The sequence below is a fragment of the Zasmidium cellare genome, assembly GCF_010093935.1.
Source record: "Zasmidium cellare ATCC 36951 unplaced genomic scaffold M409scaffold_7, whole genome shotgun sequence".
NCBI lineage: Eukaryota > Fungi > Ascomycota > Dothideomycetes > Mycosphaerellales > Mycosphaerellaceae > Zasmidium > Zasmidium cellare.
In genome coordinates this window covers 763972-778631 of record NW_022986951.1, presented here as the reverse complement: position 1 = coordinate 778631, position 14660 = coordinate 763972, and the positions used below count along the sequence as shown (strand labels likewise).

The following is a 14660-nucleotide window of genomic DNA, read 5'->3' as shown; positions in this document are numbered from 1 at the left end:
TGCACAGCCTCATGATCATATTCATGTCGAGGGAGATGAGGTCCGTCAGAGGGCCAGTGGAACCAGGATTCTGACATTGGCGGAGGGGTAGGTTACGGCTCCAAGACAGGCTTCTCCTTGTTCTTCGGGAACATGCGCTTCGTACACGAGGCGGACTGACAAGGTACGACGTGAACGACTTGGGAAGAAACCGGTTGTCCATCTTGATATTAGTGTCTTCAATATGACATGCTCAGCTCGAAAGCTCTACTCTCTTCCCCAACACAGCCCTGGCATCGGCTTCACCGAGAGTCTCAAGGCCCAACTGCTCGAGTGCATGTCGTGCACTCTCATTATCTTGAAACACAAGCCTTTCGACTTGGAACAGACTCATCTTTCTATCATCCTCGGTCGCTGAGTTTGCATCATTAGACTCTTCCCAGGCCGAGGCCTCATCATCGTCAGCACCGGAGCTTCCTGGCCGAACTCTTTCGATCTCCCCACGAACTGGAAGACTGAGCAGAGTGATACCCTCCAGCAGTTTTCGCATACCTATTTGTGCCTGGCCTGGCGCCACGAAACGGTCGATGGTGGAGCAGACAGCCCGCATGTCTGTTGTTAGCTGCGTTGCACCGGCAGTGGAGAAAGACGCTCGTGTCAGGACGTTGTCCCAAACGAAATTCTGGATGAGGTGACAGACTTGTCGACTGACTCTTCGCAGTGGTGCCTTGCCAACAGCTCTGCGCAAGAAGCCGAAGTATTCTTTCAGCAAGTTCAAAGTCGGATCAAGTTCTGATGTCACAGAGCTGCCCGCGGCGTTGGAAGACAGTGAGGACCATGTAGCGACGGATCCATATGGCTTCAGAGCTTGCCGAAGGTCATAGACGACGGTCTCGACAAGCACATTCTCGCTCCGCACACGGACTCTGCGGTAGCTGCTCGCTGTTTCGTCAAAAAGAGCGCCCTCCAGTCCGCTGTCCGTTTCGCTGCCCAGCGCAGAGCTGGTCTTCTGCAATACTTCCTGCCAACTGCCCAGAGTCTGGTTCGCTTGGTGGCTGTTCTTTGACCGATAGTCAAGCTCCGCCCAAAGCTCCAGAAAGAACACATCATCATTCCAATCTCGCATGGCACGCTCAAGGTATTCAGCAGAGCCAAAGATGCGGCAAAGTCTGTCAAGGCCATTTACACCTTGGACCTTAGCTTGCTCGTCCTTTGACATCCCATGCATCGTGCGACCGACAGTAGAGGTCAAAGTGATGTAAGCATCAAGACCCGACTGCAGCCGCTTAAAGTACATGTCGAAGATCTCGATTTGGATGTCGATGAGGAAGCGAATCTTCTGGCTGAAGCTCGCAAGGTGACGGTACCGTTCAGTAATGGTTTCCAGCAGATCATTGACCCGTATCGCCGCCTTGGTGGGTTTGGAGGCTTCTGCTGAGACTGCATCAAAGTCCAGCTCACCAGACTCCTGGGTCTCGACGATAGCGTGGTATCGCTGCAGTGCGAAGTCTCTTTCAGCCGACAGCCAGTCTCTGAACCAGCCACATGTATCGAGCAAGAAGTAAGACAGACCCCGCCACTCCAGTGATGGTGATATGGGCGTGTAAGAATAGGAGTCTTTGATGGTTGTGTCGAACTGGATGACTTCTTGGACCAGATGGCTGAGCAGCGAGGGCTGGCTTGACACTTGACGTGCAACGCTGGAGACCTTGTTCTTCACCATTGGGATGAGAGCAGTGATGAAAGCCGAAATCGCATCGATATAGGCTGGCGTGAATGCAAGGTCTGATCGGCGGAAGTGGCGGAGTAGAATTGGTTGCAAGTTGTCCTGAACGAAGTCGGAATAGTTAGCGATGAGATCGGTGGTGTGGGAGAGGAAGTATTCGGGCTTGTCGAGGCGGTTGGTAGGTTTGTTGCCCGAGAAGTGGTATGTGAATCGTTGTTCGAGTGGACGCGCAAGCACCTCGAATGGAAGCAAGGCCGGAGGGTCTTCATCAGGCGAACGGTTTGGGACGTGTTCGCGATCCTCCAGCTCCTGCTTTTGCAAGTCCAGCAGCCGCCCAACATTGGTAGCCCACTCTTTCTCCAGCGCCAAGGCTACCCGATCAGTAGACTTGGGCCAGTTCATGTTCTTCAACGTCGCTTCGAGGTTGTCCGAGAATGATTTCTGGATGTTCTCCCGTAGGTCTTGCACGGAAGCCGCAACATGATCCACCAAGTGCGGCGCTGCTCCCTCCGCTGCTTCTTGCAGAGAAGTCAAGCCAGAGACTAGGTGCTGCAGCCGCTTGTATGGTTCCAACGCAGCATCATCGTCTTTGCCCAGCTTGGATGTGCAGTCTGATCGCAGTGCATCCACCTCCTTCAAGAGCTCAACGTAGCCAGCCGTAACGTCCAACTTGCGCAGTCTCGCCATGCTGGCATCGAACTTTTGTACCGCCTCATCGCTGGTATCGGACTGCGTGACAATGAGAAGTCTGCGGTCGATGTCCTCCTGCTCTGTCTGAAATCCTTCGGCCTTGCTCTTGATCGACTCTGTGTGCTTTCTGGCGGCCTCGGCGGCTTGGTCGTGTTCTCGTCTGGCATCATGAAGCTAGAGAAAGTATCAGCAAGGTTTATACCAAGCCTAGGTTCCATACTACCTACCTGCTTCTTCAAGAGATCTTGCTGAGCCTTGACGTTTTCCAGTAGGGAGTCGATAGATTCGAGGTCGGCGGCAGACTGCAGCTTGTCGTCCAGGAAGTCCTGAACCCGCGATTCCACTGCCATCTTGATTGAAGGTAAATCAAAGATGCCAAACGCCCATCAAATGCAGCAAATGTATATGTTAAGGTACTGTCTCTCTGTGGTAGAGCAGGTTGCATGGAAAGTTGGTCCTCGTCCCAAAACAGACTAGCGCAGGTCTTCCCTCGAGCTCACTTCGTCTTTCACGCGTGTCTGCCCGACCAACAATGCCGTGTAACGTGAACGATGCGACTCTCCGTCCGTCCAAAAGGCTGAAGCATTGCATACTCGTCACATGAGCGGACGCTGCAGACAGCTCTCCTTGCTCGGAAGAACTTCAGCTCACAGACTGCCGCCGCCGGAAGCTGCCAGAGCTGCCCAAGGGATATTTCATCCACGCGAGGTGCATTCAACATCGCCGTCGTCAATGTTTACTTAACTTTCACTAAGACCAAAACACGACTCTCAAGGCACCCACGGCGGTGGACAGCTGCGGCCATCCTGACGCCTGCTGCGCTCTTCCGCCTTCACATGCTCGGCACCACCGTCTAATCCACCACCGCCGTCGTCCGCCGTTTGCACTTCGAGAGCGCCGTCTTTCTTTTGTCTACATCCATCACCTCCCTCCTTCAACCCTCTCCCTCACTTGCTGATCTTCTGCTGGCATGAACAGCGCCCGCATCGCCGACCATGGACATCTTCGTGCATGGCATACCGCCGACCACCACCCCGAAGCAGCTGAAGCGCTTCTTCACCGGCCCACTCCACGACTGTGGCATCGACGTCTTCCATGTCGAGCAGCTGGGTAAACCGACTCTGGCCAACATCACCGTTCTGGATGCCAAGGCTGGAGAGATCTTCCTCCATCATTATGGCGTGCCCGCAAACGCACCGCGCCATGTCATGGCTCGACGTCGACTCCATATGGGTGGATCGTTCATAAAATGTTGCAGGAGTCGCCACGAACCCAGCGATATCAGTCTGCAAAGCTTGCAGCACGAGTTGCAGCAGCAGAAAACAACGACTGCCCACCCCGCTGCCGCCGCTCCGCCCAACAACGCCCACAATCAACAGACCGCCAACAAATTCAGCATCAGTGAACTGCAGTGCGGCGTCTGGGACTATTCGGGCGAGAGTCAGCAACAGCGCTCACATCTGGCCTTCATCCCTCACTACACCGATGTTCGACGTGGTGAGATCACGTTCGGCATGAGACAAGCCATCATCATGATGCAGAACCCTCCTGGAGGTGGCAAGCAACGCATTGATGTGAACTACTGCGATTTGCATGACATTGTCCTTGGCGGATACGAGGCTCCTACTGTCACGTTCAATTTGACTGTGGCTCCCAAGATCTACGATGTAAAGGACCTTGATCTGGCCGACCTCCTGCAGTCCATCAACTTGGGCGGCTCTCGTACTCCCAAGGCTCCGAAAAAGACACGGCTTCCTACCATGAACGTTTCCCATGCGAGAGCTTCGGCAACTTGCTGGGTGTATCGAGTCACCCTGCACGACCTAAAGCATCTTCCACTTGTGCGCAACTTACTCGCCAAGAACCCAAGGATGTGCTCGGTGCTGTCACTCAAGACAACAACGGAGTACCCACTCGAACCCCTAGACCGATCTTTTCGCCGACTCGAGTTCGAATTGACAGATCAGCATCTCTACGGATCGAAGCCGTGGATGTTACGTTTTCAGATCTCTCGACTAGCCCGAAACGGGCTTTTATCCCCCGTGAAGGTCCTTGCCATTCTCCCAACTATCTCAAAGGTCTACGAGACTCATGGGCTCAATCCCACGGTGTCTGCGCTTCGGCGACTTGGCCGAGATCTGAAGCACTTTCCGCCTGGCCCAGCTTCTCAAGCGCAGGACTTCTCACTGGAAGCACTTGGCGACTTTCTTGAAGACTATGCTGCCAGTTATGATGCCCTCGACCCGGAGAACCCCTACGAGCTTGCTAAGCGACACACCCACATCAACCTGATTCACAAGATTGTCGTTACGCCTGCAGGTACTTACCTCGAAGGCCCAGAACCCGAGCCGACGAATAGAGTCCTGCGTTACTACTCGGACAACACAGATCGGTTCGCTCGAGTCATCTTCAGGGACGAAGACGGCATCGCAGTCAGGCATGACCCCAGGGCCGACAATAGCCTGGTCTATCATCAGCGGTTCAAGGAAGACGTACTCGCCAAGGGCATAATGATCTGCGGCCACCTGTTCGACTTCTTGGGCTTCGCCAACTCTTCTCTCCGCGTACAGTCCGTCTGGTTCATGGCGCCACTGGTCAATCGATTTTTGAGGCTGTCATTCGCCGAGCACATCTTGAAAGAGCTGGGAGACTTTAGCCATATCCGAGTGCCTGCCAAGTGCGCCGCAAGGATAGGGCAGAATTTCACCGACACGAATGCCACTGTCGAACTTGACCCCAGTCAACAATCCTGGCTTCCTGTAATTACACGCAACGGGCGAGACTTCAGCGATGGCGTGGGTACTATTTCGCAAGAACTGCTGTACAAGATCTGGCGCGTGTATGGAACGAAGCGACTCTTGAAGCCCACTGCGTTGCAAATTCGCTTTCAGGGATGCAAAGGCATGGTCTCGCTGGACTCGCGGCTTCCCGGCGAATGCCTGATGCTTCGTTCCAACATGAAGAAGTATGAGACTGAAGCAGTCTGGAATTTGGAGATATGCGGTGCGGGCTTTCGTCCTCTACCCATGTTCCTGAATCGCCAACTGATCAAGATCCTGGAGGACCTTAGCATACCGTGTAACGTCTTCACGGATCTGCAGGCAAAAGCGATCAACAAGTTGCAGTGCATGACGGATTCCTCGATCAACACTGCCCACTTGCTTGAAGAAATGCAGAGCCCTAAAGCTACCAAGCTCCCGACTTTGATACGCCTTATCGGTCAGCTTGGGCTTGACTATCAGCAAGATGAGTTCCTGTGGAAGGTCGTACAAATGTCCGTCGTGGCTCAGCTACGGGCTGTCAAGTACAAAGGTCGCATCCCTGTCGACGAGGGCATGACTCTGTATGGTGTTGTGGACGAGACCGACTACCTGCGAGAAGGCGAGATCTTCGTTATCACCGAGAAGGCACCAGAGGGAGGCAAGAGAGTCCTTGTTCAGAACAACGTCGTCATCACACGATCGCCGGCCATGCATCCTGGCGATGTGCAAATTGTGAGCGCAGTCGATGTGCCAGCGCAGTCGCCTCTTCACAAATTGCGCAATGTCATTGTCTTCAGTCAGAAGGGCGACCGCGATCTTCCCAGTCAACTCAGCGGCGGCGATCTCGACGGTGATCTTTACAACATCATGTGGGATCAAAACCTCATTCCAAGAACCACGTACCAGGCCGCGGACTATCCCCGACTCAATGCCAAGGAACTCGATCGGGAGGTCAAGTTGAGAGATATGATTGACTTCTTCATCGACTTTTGCGAGTCAGGTAAGTTTTAACAACTAATCCACAATGCAAACGCCGTACTTTGTCTAACATTCAGAACAGACCAGCTGGGTAATATTTGCGTCCAACACATGATTCTCGCTGATCAGCGCTCCACCGGAACCCTTGATCCTGACTGCATCAAACTCGCCGCATTAGCTTCGACTGCCGTTGACTTCTCAAAGACTGGCATACCAGTCAACATGAGGGAAGCCCCTAAGCCACCAAAGTGCCGTCCAGACTTTATGGTATGTCCTTGAGGCTGTACAACACGTAAATATGCAACGCTGACTACGAGTAGGCCCCAAGTCCAAGAATCGTGGTGTCGCCGGAGGGATTTCTCGATCTTGAGGAGGACGACCGAGAAGATGACGATGCACTTGAAGGAATTGACTCTGAGCTGAAGCCCCATCGTTACTACACAAGCAACAAGACCCTCGGCGTGCTGTACCGCAACATTGACGAGGGTGAATTTCTCGACAACATGCAGAGGGCTCGTCGCAACCGCATGGCTATCCAGGCCAGCAACAAGACGAACGGGCTCCTAAGCGCATTGTTACGCTATGTCCAGCACTGGGCAACTCAGTACGGCATCATATACGAACACCACAAGCAGTTGGCTGCTGAGATTCGCGCTGAGTAAGTTTCAGAAAACCGACCTCTAAATTGGATCATGCTAACTTCGATGAAGCTACGAAGACAAGCTGGTAACGATGTTGTACGACTACGAGCCTTCACCTCACTCGCCGCTCTCGGAAGCTGAGGTGTTTGCTGGGGAAATTCTAGGACGGCAATCCGGTGCCCAAGATCGCCAACTCAAGGAGTTGAGCAAGACCATGCGCGAGCGATTCGACACCACGGTTCAGTTCATTGAAGCACGCGTGACGAAAGGCGATGATGCCATCCACGATGCGCAGGACTTCGAGGATCTGTACGATGCCAAGTACGACGAGCGTGAGTTCGAAGCCCTGCCGCGAGCTGTCGCTTGCCTGTTCGTGGCTGTCAAGGAGAAGGGCTACGGTGACAAGAAGCTTGGAGAACTGCAAAGTTTTCGATACATTGCTGCGGGCGTTTGCTTGAGGGAGTTGCAGCGGTACCGCATCACGACATTCGGCAGTCATTCTGGCCTGCCGCCGATGGTCTGATCAGAAGCGTGTTTTGCTGAAGCAACCTCGCAGACCATGGGTGTTGCTCAGCTTGAAACAGAGGGCTGCGTGATTCTTCTTGCTGATGATATCCATGACCGTACGAAGAAATGGAAGAGATGATGTGATGATCCAGGCGTAGATAGACTATGCCAAGACTTTCTCATGATTTCGTTCCCCAACTTGGCACCTTGTAGTCACCACTAATCCAAGTCTAGCAAAGGGTACTAGATACCACGACTGCCTTGACTGGATTTCCCACGAGTGCGCTGACATGTAAAGGGAGGACCAGAGCTGATGCTGTGCCAAGACTTTCGTGTTTCACTTCTCAACTTGGTAGCACAGAGCCGCCATCAACAAAGCAAACGTCTCCTTTAGATACCTCCGGCTGTGAGATCACTGGAATAATCATACCCATGAGCGTACAAAGCGGTAGAGTGTAGAGCGAAACGAGGATGCTGATGCGCGAGTAAACAGTGCACGCCAAGACTTTTACTCTCACTTCCCAATTTGGCAGGAGCGAAAATCTCATCAACTAATGAAACATTTAATGCAAACAGAACAAGATAGCATGGCTGAGTTTGATGATCCTTTCCACCTGTAATACTTAGAAGTAGACGTGAAACACGACGCCAGAGCTCGAGTAAACAGCACCCGCCAAGACTTTCACATGCAATTCACTTCTCCTCTCGTGCACTGTTGTTGTGGTGGTGCCACACACAACACTCTCACTCTCCGCGCGCGCCTTCACTCGCCGCATGTCGTCATCCCTTTCCAAGACGCGCAACTCTTGACGAGATCGCTCTCCGTTTGTCTTCGCTCCAAAGCTTCAAACACGACCACGCCGCCAGCTTGCAACAACTGCAACTTGAACCTTGCTTGACATTGGGGACTCTGATCAAAACCATCAACGCTGTTTGCCGTGCTCCGGCTTCTTCGTATGCTAATCTCGTCTCACCGTTTGCGCACCGCTAACCTCTCTCGCGCAGCAACTCAGCTATCAACCGTCAGCAACCACTACCGCGACCGCAACCGCACCCACAAACTTGCCATCGAAGCCACCTTGCCGTCCGACACGCCATCCGCCATCCGCAATTCGCCAGCCGTCTCTCACACTAATCAACCAAGAGCCTGTCCAGCAACTGACATCTTTCTCAAAGCTCTTTCTCGAAACAACTCACCACCCACCGCCATCATGAACAACCCACCAGTACTGTCCTTCAACGACGAACAGGGTCGCCGCCGCGCCGTCCTCCAGCAAGAAGTCGCTCGCTTTTACCATAACCAGAGACCATACTTCAACTTCGGCTACGAGCCTCCTTTCGGCACCGTGTCGATGAGCCAGATCGAGAAGCTTGCAGCCACGGAGATTGCTGGCATCGCGCCGAGGGATGCGTTTAGTGGATGGAGACCGATCAGTCTGGGCGTTTCGGCTTTTGAGGAGGACTACAGCGATGAGGTGGCGAGAGCTAGGCTCTTTCAGCGGTTCCAAGACGGAGAAATGACTGAGGAGGAGGAGGGTGGAGAGACGGAGAGTGAGGATGAGGACGAGGATGAGAACAAGGCGGCTCAGCAAGGAAAGGGACTGGGACCGTACAAGGACTGGAACAACATCTCGAGCATCGTGGTGTTGAAGATCGACGCGAAGAAGCTGCGCGAGAAGCTGGCGGAGATCGACCGCACCGTCAAGAACAATCTCCCCGCGAACATGACCTACCGCGGCACCAACAGCAGCACCAGCACCACCGTCCCCTCCACCACCACGGGGATCGCCGCCAACAATCGCGCGGTGAGCGGCCGCATCACCAAGCCGACCCCCGGCCGCTTCACCAACACCACCACGCGCGCGATCCCCACCTACACGGGGACGGAGCCCATCCCCATCGCGATCCTCACCGCGGCGGCCGCGATCCGCGCGGTGAGGGAGAACCGCGACGGGCTGCCGACCAAGTCGGTGCTCTGGGAGATGGAGGGCTTCGTCCACTCGAAGGGGCGCTTGAACAAGAAGAATCCGCTGCGGGAGTGGGCGGGTGATGATCGCTTGTTCGATGGGGACGTGTGGGGTTGGTTGTTGGAGTAGAAGTGGAGAGTATCCCCGGAGGAATGAGAGGGATTGTGGGAATGAGGGACTGGAGTTGGAGTTGGTAATGCTTGTTTTTCTGGGGATTGTGGTTTTCTGAGTTGGGATGGGAATTGAGTTCTGGGCGCGTATAACGGGGCTGATGGATAGCCCGAGTAACCTGTTGTCTGCGTTTTGCGCTTTGCGCCTTTTTCTCCATCTCACATCATCCCCGTTTCTACACTCCTTTCCACAGCAATGACATTCATGACACGACCCTAGTCTTGACGTACAGTGCTGGGATATCTTGCAGTTTCAGCACGAGGTGAAGTCAGCCAGGCTGCATGGCGCTATGCCGTTTCCTGGAGCCAAGTTGCGAGCGGGAAGGAGCTGGCTCCACGCTGTGCGACTTCACTTCTTGTTAAAGTCGTTGCCTATCTGCCTATCTGCCAATACATTCAATTGTAAGTGATAAATCTCTCACGTATTCATTTCCACCATTAGCAATGCTATGGTTGGCGTGGCAGGGCGATCCAAGGGCTGCGCGACGTGTCGGAGGAGGAAGGTGAAGGTACGTCGCTGTCTCTACTTTACGGTGTTTGAGCTCACGTTTGTTCAGTGCGACTCAACACATCCGGCGTGCGGTCGTTGCAGCAAGGCTGGGTTGACTTGTGAAGGATACGAGAGGTATGCTGTCTTCCTCCGCAAAGACCTCGATGGATGGCAGAAGCGCAAGCCACTCGAAGAGACCCGGCCTAGAGTCAAGACAAAGCCTTTAACGATGTCCACTGGAGAGGCCGAGCTTGAGTGCAACAACCGGAGAAGAATTCCTCTTCTTGAACTAAGAAGCATCGCCATTCAAGCCGTGCCGTTCATGGACTACTTTTTTCGAGACTTCATCTGCTCGACAGATCCCAAGATTCTGAAGCAGGACTACATCGATCCCGATACATGGACATACGGTCTCAAGTACATCAAAGGCTCCGACTCTCTGCTTCACAACGTCCTGATCGCTGTGAGCATGGTCTATTGTGGCAAGACTAGAAGAGACCGAGATCTACTTGTCCAAGGGCAAACGTGGTACTGCAGGTCGCTCTGTCAACTTTCTCACTTGCTCAACAACGACACATCGAGTCGTGATGATGAGGTGCTCATGAGCACGTCAGTATGCATGGCATACGAGACGATAGATCCCTCTGACCCGACGTCTTCGATCGGGTGGATAAGACATTTCGTTGGCATGACCAAGCTTCTTCAGCATCGAGGGCCGACGAGCTTTGGAGATTTTCAGAGTCGGGATATCTTGAGGATACTCGATACATGGTCATGATGTCTGGGCTGATGCGACGAAGATCTTCGTTCTTGGCGGAAGAACTCTGGATGACGGCTCCTTGGGATTCGGCTGGAAAAAGCGTCCGGCAGAAGGTGGCTGATTGTGGCCTTCTGCTTGGGGACATCTTACAGCAAGTTGAAACAGCACTTGGTGGGAAAGGTTCGTCGAGTGCTAACGATACCGTGAAGCTGATGGAAGAATGCTTGATGCTTGACATGAGACTGGTCATTTTGGGAGGGGAACCTCCAGGACTCCTCACCACCGAGCCGGAGTCTGCAGACATCCTAAAGGCCCAAAGTAATGAAATTTCTGACTGCTTCTCAATAGTCGATATCGCAAGCAAGCTTCGCCTGGGTATCACAATACTCGGTATCAGACTTCGCATCCACGAAGCGATAAAGTCTCTGGCCTGCACTATCATCGTTCCGAAAAATATGGCCCACCGACAGCCCAGCAACCAGCAAAGCACAAATTTGGCGACATCAACCCTGGATCTCGTCGAGCAATATTTGGCATTGGAAATCGGCTCGATTGCAAAGGGCAGGCACGTATTCGCGCTCGAGCGAGCGAGGGTCTTCCTCGAACAAGATGACGAAGAGCTTTCACGTTGTGATAAGCTTCTTCGCATAGTGCATGTCGACGATTGGGATAATGATTACAAGAAACATGTTGGGAAGGCAGGTGTTGGGTCGGGGAACGTGAAGGACAACGCTGATATTGACTCCTGGTGTGTGATGGTTACCAGTCCTCGCCGGTAGACATTTATGGAAGGCTTTTAGATCGAAAATGCTGGTGCGAGGCTTGTCATATGCGTCGGTGAGCTGCTACTTCACTTCACATGCTTTCACATGCCGCCCCTCGCGCGCTAGTCCTCTTGGCGAAGCTTAATCCGCGCCGCCTCGGCGTTTGCGCTAAGCCGCATCTTGTATTTGAGTCGCACTCCATCCGACTCTCCAACTTCGACAGGCTTCATTCTCGACACTCTTCCGCGCACAACCAGACAACAGCACGGCTATAGCGAACAGCGTACTCGATCAACAACGACCCTTGCAACCAGGCCAAAAACAACAACCGGTATATCTGCGACTCGTATCGCGGATTCTGCACCACCACTGACTCCCCCATAGGTAGACATCCGACCGACTTGCCACAAATACGCACAAGACGACCTTCACGAGCTTCGACATCATGAAGCTCGCCACCACCCTCTGCTCGCTTGCCATGGGCATCAGCGTCGCCGTGGCAGGACCAACTCCATCGTCGACCGATATCCTCTCCGTCAACACGCCACCCGATACTGGCACCTGCTTTGCGTACAATAGCCCGCTCAACTCCTACAACCGCTACGAGATCAAGGTCGGCCGCCCGTATATCAGAGGCGAAGGTGTACGTATACTAGAAATTTGGGGAAAGCCCACCACTCTCCTTGGACATTCGCTAACCTTCCATCCTTCACTTCTAGTGCGAACCGATCAAGGACACCCTCATCGAGCACATCGGCGCAGTTGCGAAGTGGGTCTGCACAGCGGACGGAGGTGACGACAGCACGATCCTCACTTTCATTGCCGGCACTGGCGACGTTGATGAGGACAACGCCAAGGTCATGGACACTCTCCACGTGGCGTATCCGATGGTCGCATTCGACGGCGACTCCTGCATCGTGAAGCCCGTCAAGAAGCCCCTCGCCAGCAGGTCCACACCCGACTACGCGACCTGCTCCACGGATCCCGACTTCGCAACCTCGAAGCAAGCCTACAGCATCATCCTTGGGCGCCCGTATATTGAGGGCCTCGGATGTGAACCAATTGAAGCCACTCTCATCGAGCACACTGGCGACGTCGTGGATTGGCATTGCGACGACGACGGTCACGGTGGCACCCATATCGCCTTTCAGAGTGGCCCTTCCTTCGACTGGGATGCCAATATGAAGGTCCTCGACGCTCTGCATGAAGCCTATCCCATGGTTACATTTGACGACCTTTGCGTCGCCGTCCCTGTCAAGCAGAGATCGTTGTCGGAGCGCATCCCGCTCGACTCTGGCAAGTGCTTCAGATGCAATTACCCGCACGTTGAGGAGGGGAGCTATCTAGTCGACGTGGGTCGCCCATACAATCAAGGCGCCGGCTGCGATCCTGTCAAGACAACCCTTATTGAGCACATTGGTCGGGTTGTAGAATACAACTGCGTAGACGACGGCGAGGGTGGCACGACACTTCGGTTCTTCGCTGGTACGAACGCCACTACTGAGCACGATAACATCAAGGTCTTCGTCGCTCTCGAAGAGGCCTATCCAACGGTCTCGTTCCAGGATGACCAGTGCATTGTGAAGACGGTCTAGCTCAAAGCTCGCAGCGAGTCTTTCGACGTCACCGATACCACATGATTCCATCATTCGGAAACATGGCCTCTCTCAATCGTCGGTGACGAGGAAAGCCCTCATGGTAACGAGCTACAGGGTTCGCATTAGTTCGACTCCATAGTGCATGTCTTTCTAATCGACAATCAAATGGCTCGAACGTGTTTTCCACGTCACATTGACACTATCATTTGATGCAGCAAACAGCTGCGTAACGGCTGTACCCTTGTTTTCCTAGTGTCAGTTTCGACTCATTGCTCTAGCAGCCATGCGAGGGATTGTGTGTTCCCGAGGAAACACACTACTATCGTGAATAACGGTCTAACAGTATCTGGTCTCCAAAGGTATTTAAAGGAAGCAGGCTCTCAGTGTCCTTCTTAATCAGTTCATTCCAGCTTCAACACCACATACTGATACCGAGGAACTCCACTTGCCCATTTACCATTGCAGACACAACATACGCAAAATTGAGAACCGCACAGAACGGGAACAGCACAATCCCCCCAATGAAAATGAAAGCATCCATCGCCACAGCGTTCATAGGCTTGACTGGGGTTCTAGCAGCGCCAGCCGCCTCCATCAATGTCAAGCGAGCCGATCAAGACTGCCTTACCATCGCGCGTGATACAGCGCCTGTCGATGTTGACTCCGCCACTTGCCGCAGCCACGTCGTTGCATTCGACGGAGATCTTAAATGGAAACGGTTTTGGCAGGTCCACGTTGGCGTGAGCTTCAACAGTGGCGATGGCTGCAAGCCCATTCTTGCAACCATGCTGAAATGGGCCGGGAATGTTGGATTCTTTATGGAGTCTAGCTATCTATGTGAAGATGATGGCTTCGGCGACACCCTACTTTCATTTGTTGCTGGAGACGCCCGTCATACCGAGGAGACGAACGAGTGGATCATCGAGGGTCTTCAGGAGGCTTATCCTATGATTCTTTTCAAGGACGATCATATTTGCGTCATCGAACCTGCCGAGGGCCTTGTGGAGGACAAGCGCTCGACTCCAACTCACCGCAAGAGACTCGAGTCCCCAATCGAGGCCAATGCCGGCACATGCGCCAACCATGTATATGAAGATGGTAGAAACCGCGAAGCGTACGAGATATTCATCGGGTGGCCTTGGAACTATGGCTACGGTTGCGAGCCAGTCCGCAACACTCTTCACTCATCGATCCCAGCCCCTGGTATCATGGAGTGGTACTGTCTCGACGATGGTTCAGGAAACACTCGTCTACCATTCGAGGTCAATAGAATCCATCAAGATGAAGGTAGAATTGATGAGGCTTTGGCGATCGCTTACCCCGATGTGAAATCCTGGGTGCATCCCTGCAGAGACGGTCACGGGTGAAATTGACAAAGCTGACCTGATGCCGCGTCGGCAGATCGATATTGCGGGCGGTAGATAGATTTCATGGGGCGCGTGGTTCATGTCAGAGCTATTGTATTCAAGCAGATTTCTTCAAACACATTGGGACCACTACTTCGTTGACAAGCTTCCCTTGCGAGGCGGCTGCGGCTGACGCTCAAGTTTCGAATGGGCAAGGCTGCGCTAAGCTGGCTCAGCCTGGTCTTGGACATTGTGCAAGACATCAAGCCGGCATCAATGAGA

General features: G+C 53.5%; 5 protein-coding genes across 5 annotated transcripts; 4 read left to right on the top strand and 1 right to left on the bottom strand.

The window, feature by feature from the left end:
- Positions 1–232: 232 nt before the first annotated feature.
- Positions 233–2745, bottom strand: M409DRAFT_19462 (uncharacterized protein; the record flags this gene model as incomplete). Its single annotated transcript, XM_033804943.1, has 2 exons — positions 233–2569; positions 2623–2745. 2 exons carry the CDS (start codon positions 2743–2745, stop codon positions 233–235), a joined length of 2460 nt encoding a protein of 819 aa, XP_033671536.1.
- Positions 2746–3390: 645 nt separating this feature from the next.
- M409DRAFT_64305 (uncharacterized protein) lies at positions 3391–7299 on the top strand (the record flags this gene model as incomplete). Its single annotated transcript, XM_033816016.1, has 4 exons — positions 3391–6157; positions 6218–6402; positions 6456–6793; positions 6846–7299. The coding sequence occupies 4 exons, from the start codon at positions 3391–3393 to the stop codon at positions 7297–7299; spliced, it is 3744 nt and encodes a 1247-aa protein (XP_033671535.1).
- Positions 7300–8239: 940 nt separating this feature from the next.
- M409DRAFT_51650 (uncharacterized protein) lies at positions 8240–9379 on the top strand (the record flags this gene model as incomplete). Its single annotated transcript, XM_033811863.1, has 1 exon — positions 8240–9379. One exon carries the CDS (start codon positions 8240–8242, stop codon positions 9377–9379), a length of 1140 nt encoding a protein of 379 aa, XP_033671534.1.
- Positions 9380–9869: 490 nt separating this feature from the next.
- Positions 9870–13029, top strand: M409DRAFT_51649 (uncharacterized protein; the record flags this gene model as incomplete). The annotated part of the gene is made up of 7 exons (XM_033811862.1): positions 9870–9929; positions 9978–10519; positions 10711–11372; positions 11437–11507; positions 11658–11765; positions 11823–12077; positions 12154–13029. 7 exons carry the CDS (start codon positions 9870–9872, stop codon positions 13027–13029), a joined length of 2574 nt encoding a protein of 857 aa, XP_033671533.1.
- Positions 13030–13553: 524 nt separating this feature from the next.
- On the top strand, positions 13554–14399 carry M409DRAFT_51648 (uncharacterized protein; the record flags this gene model as incomplete). Its single annotated transcript, XM_033811861.1, has 1 exon — positions 13554–14399. One exon carries the CDS (start codon positions 13554–13556, stop codon positions 14397–14399), a length of 846 nt encoding a protein of 281 aa, XP_033671532.1.
- Between the last annotated feature and the right edge of the window lie 261 nt (positions 14400–14660).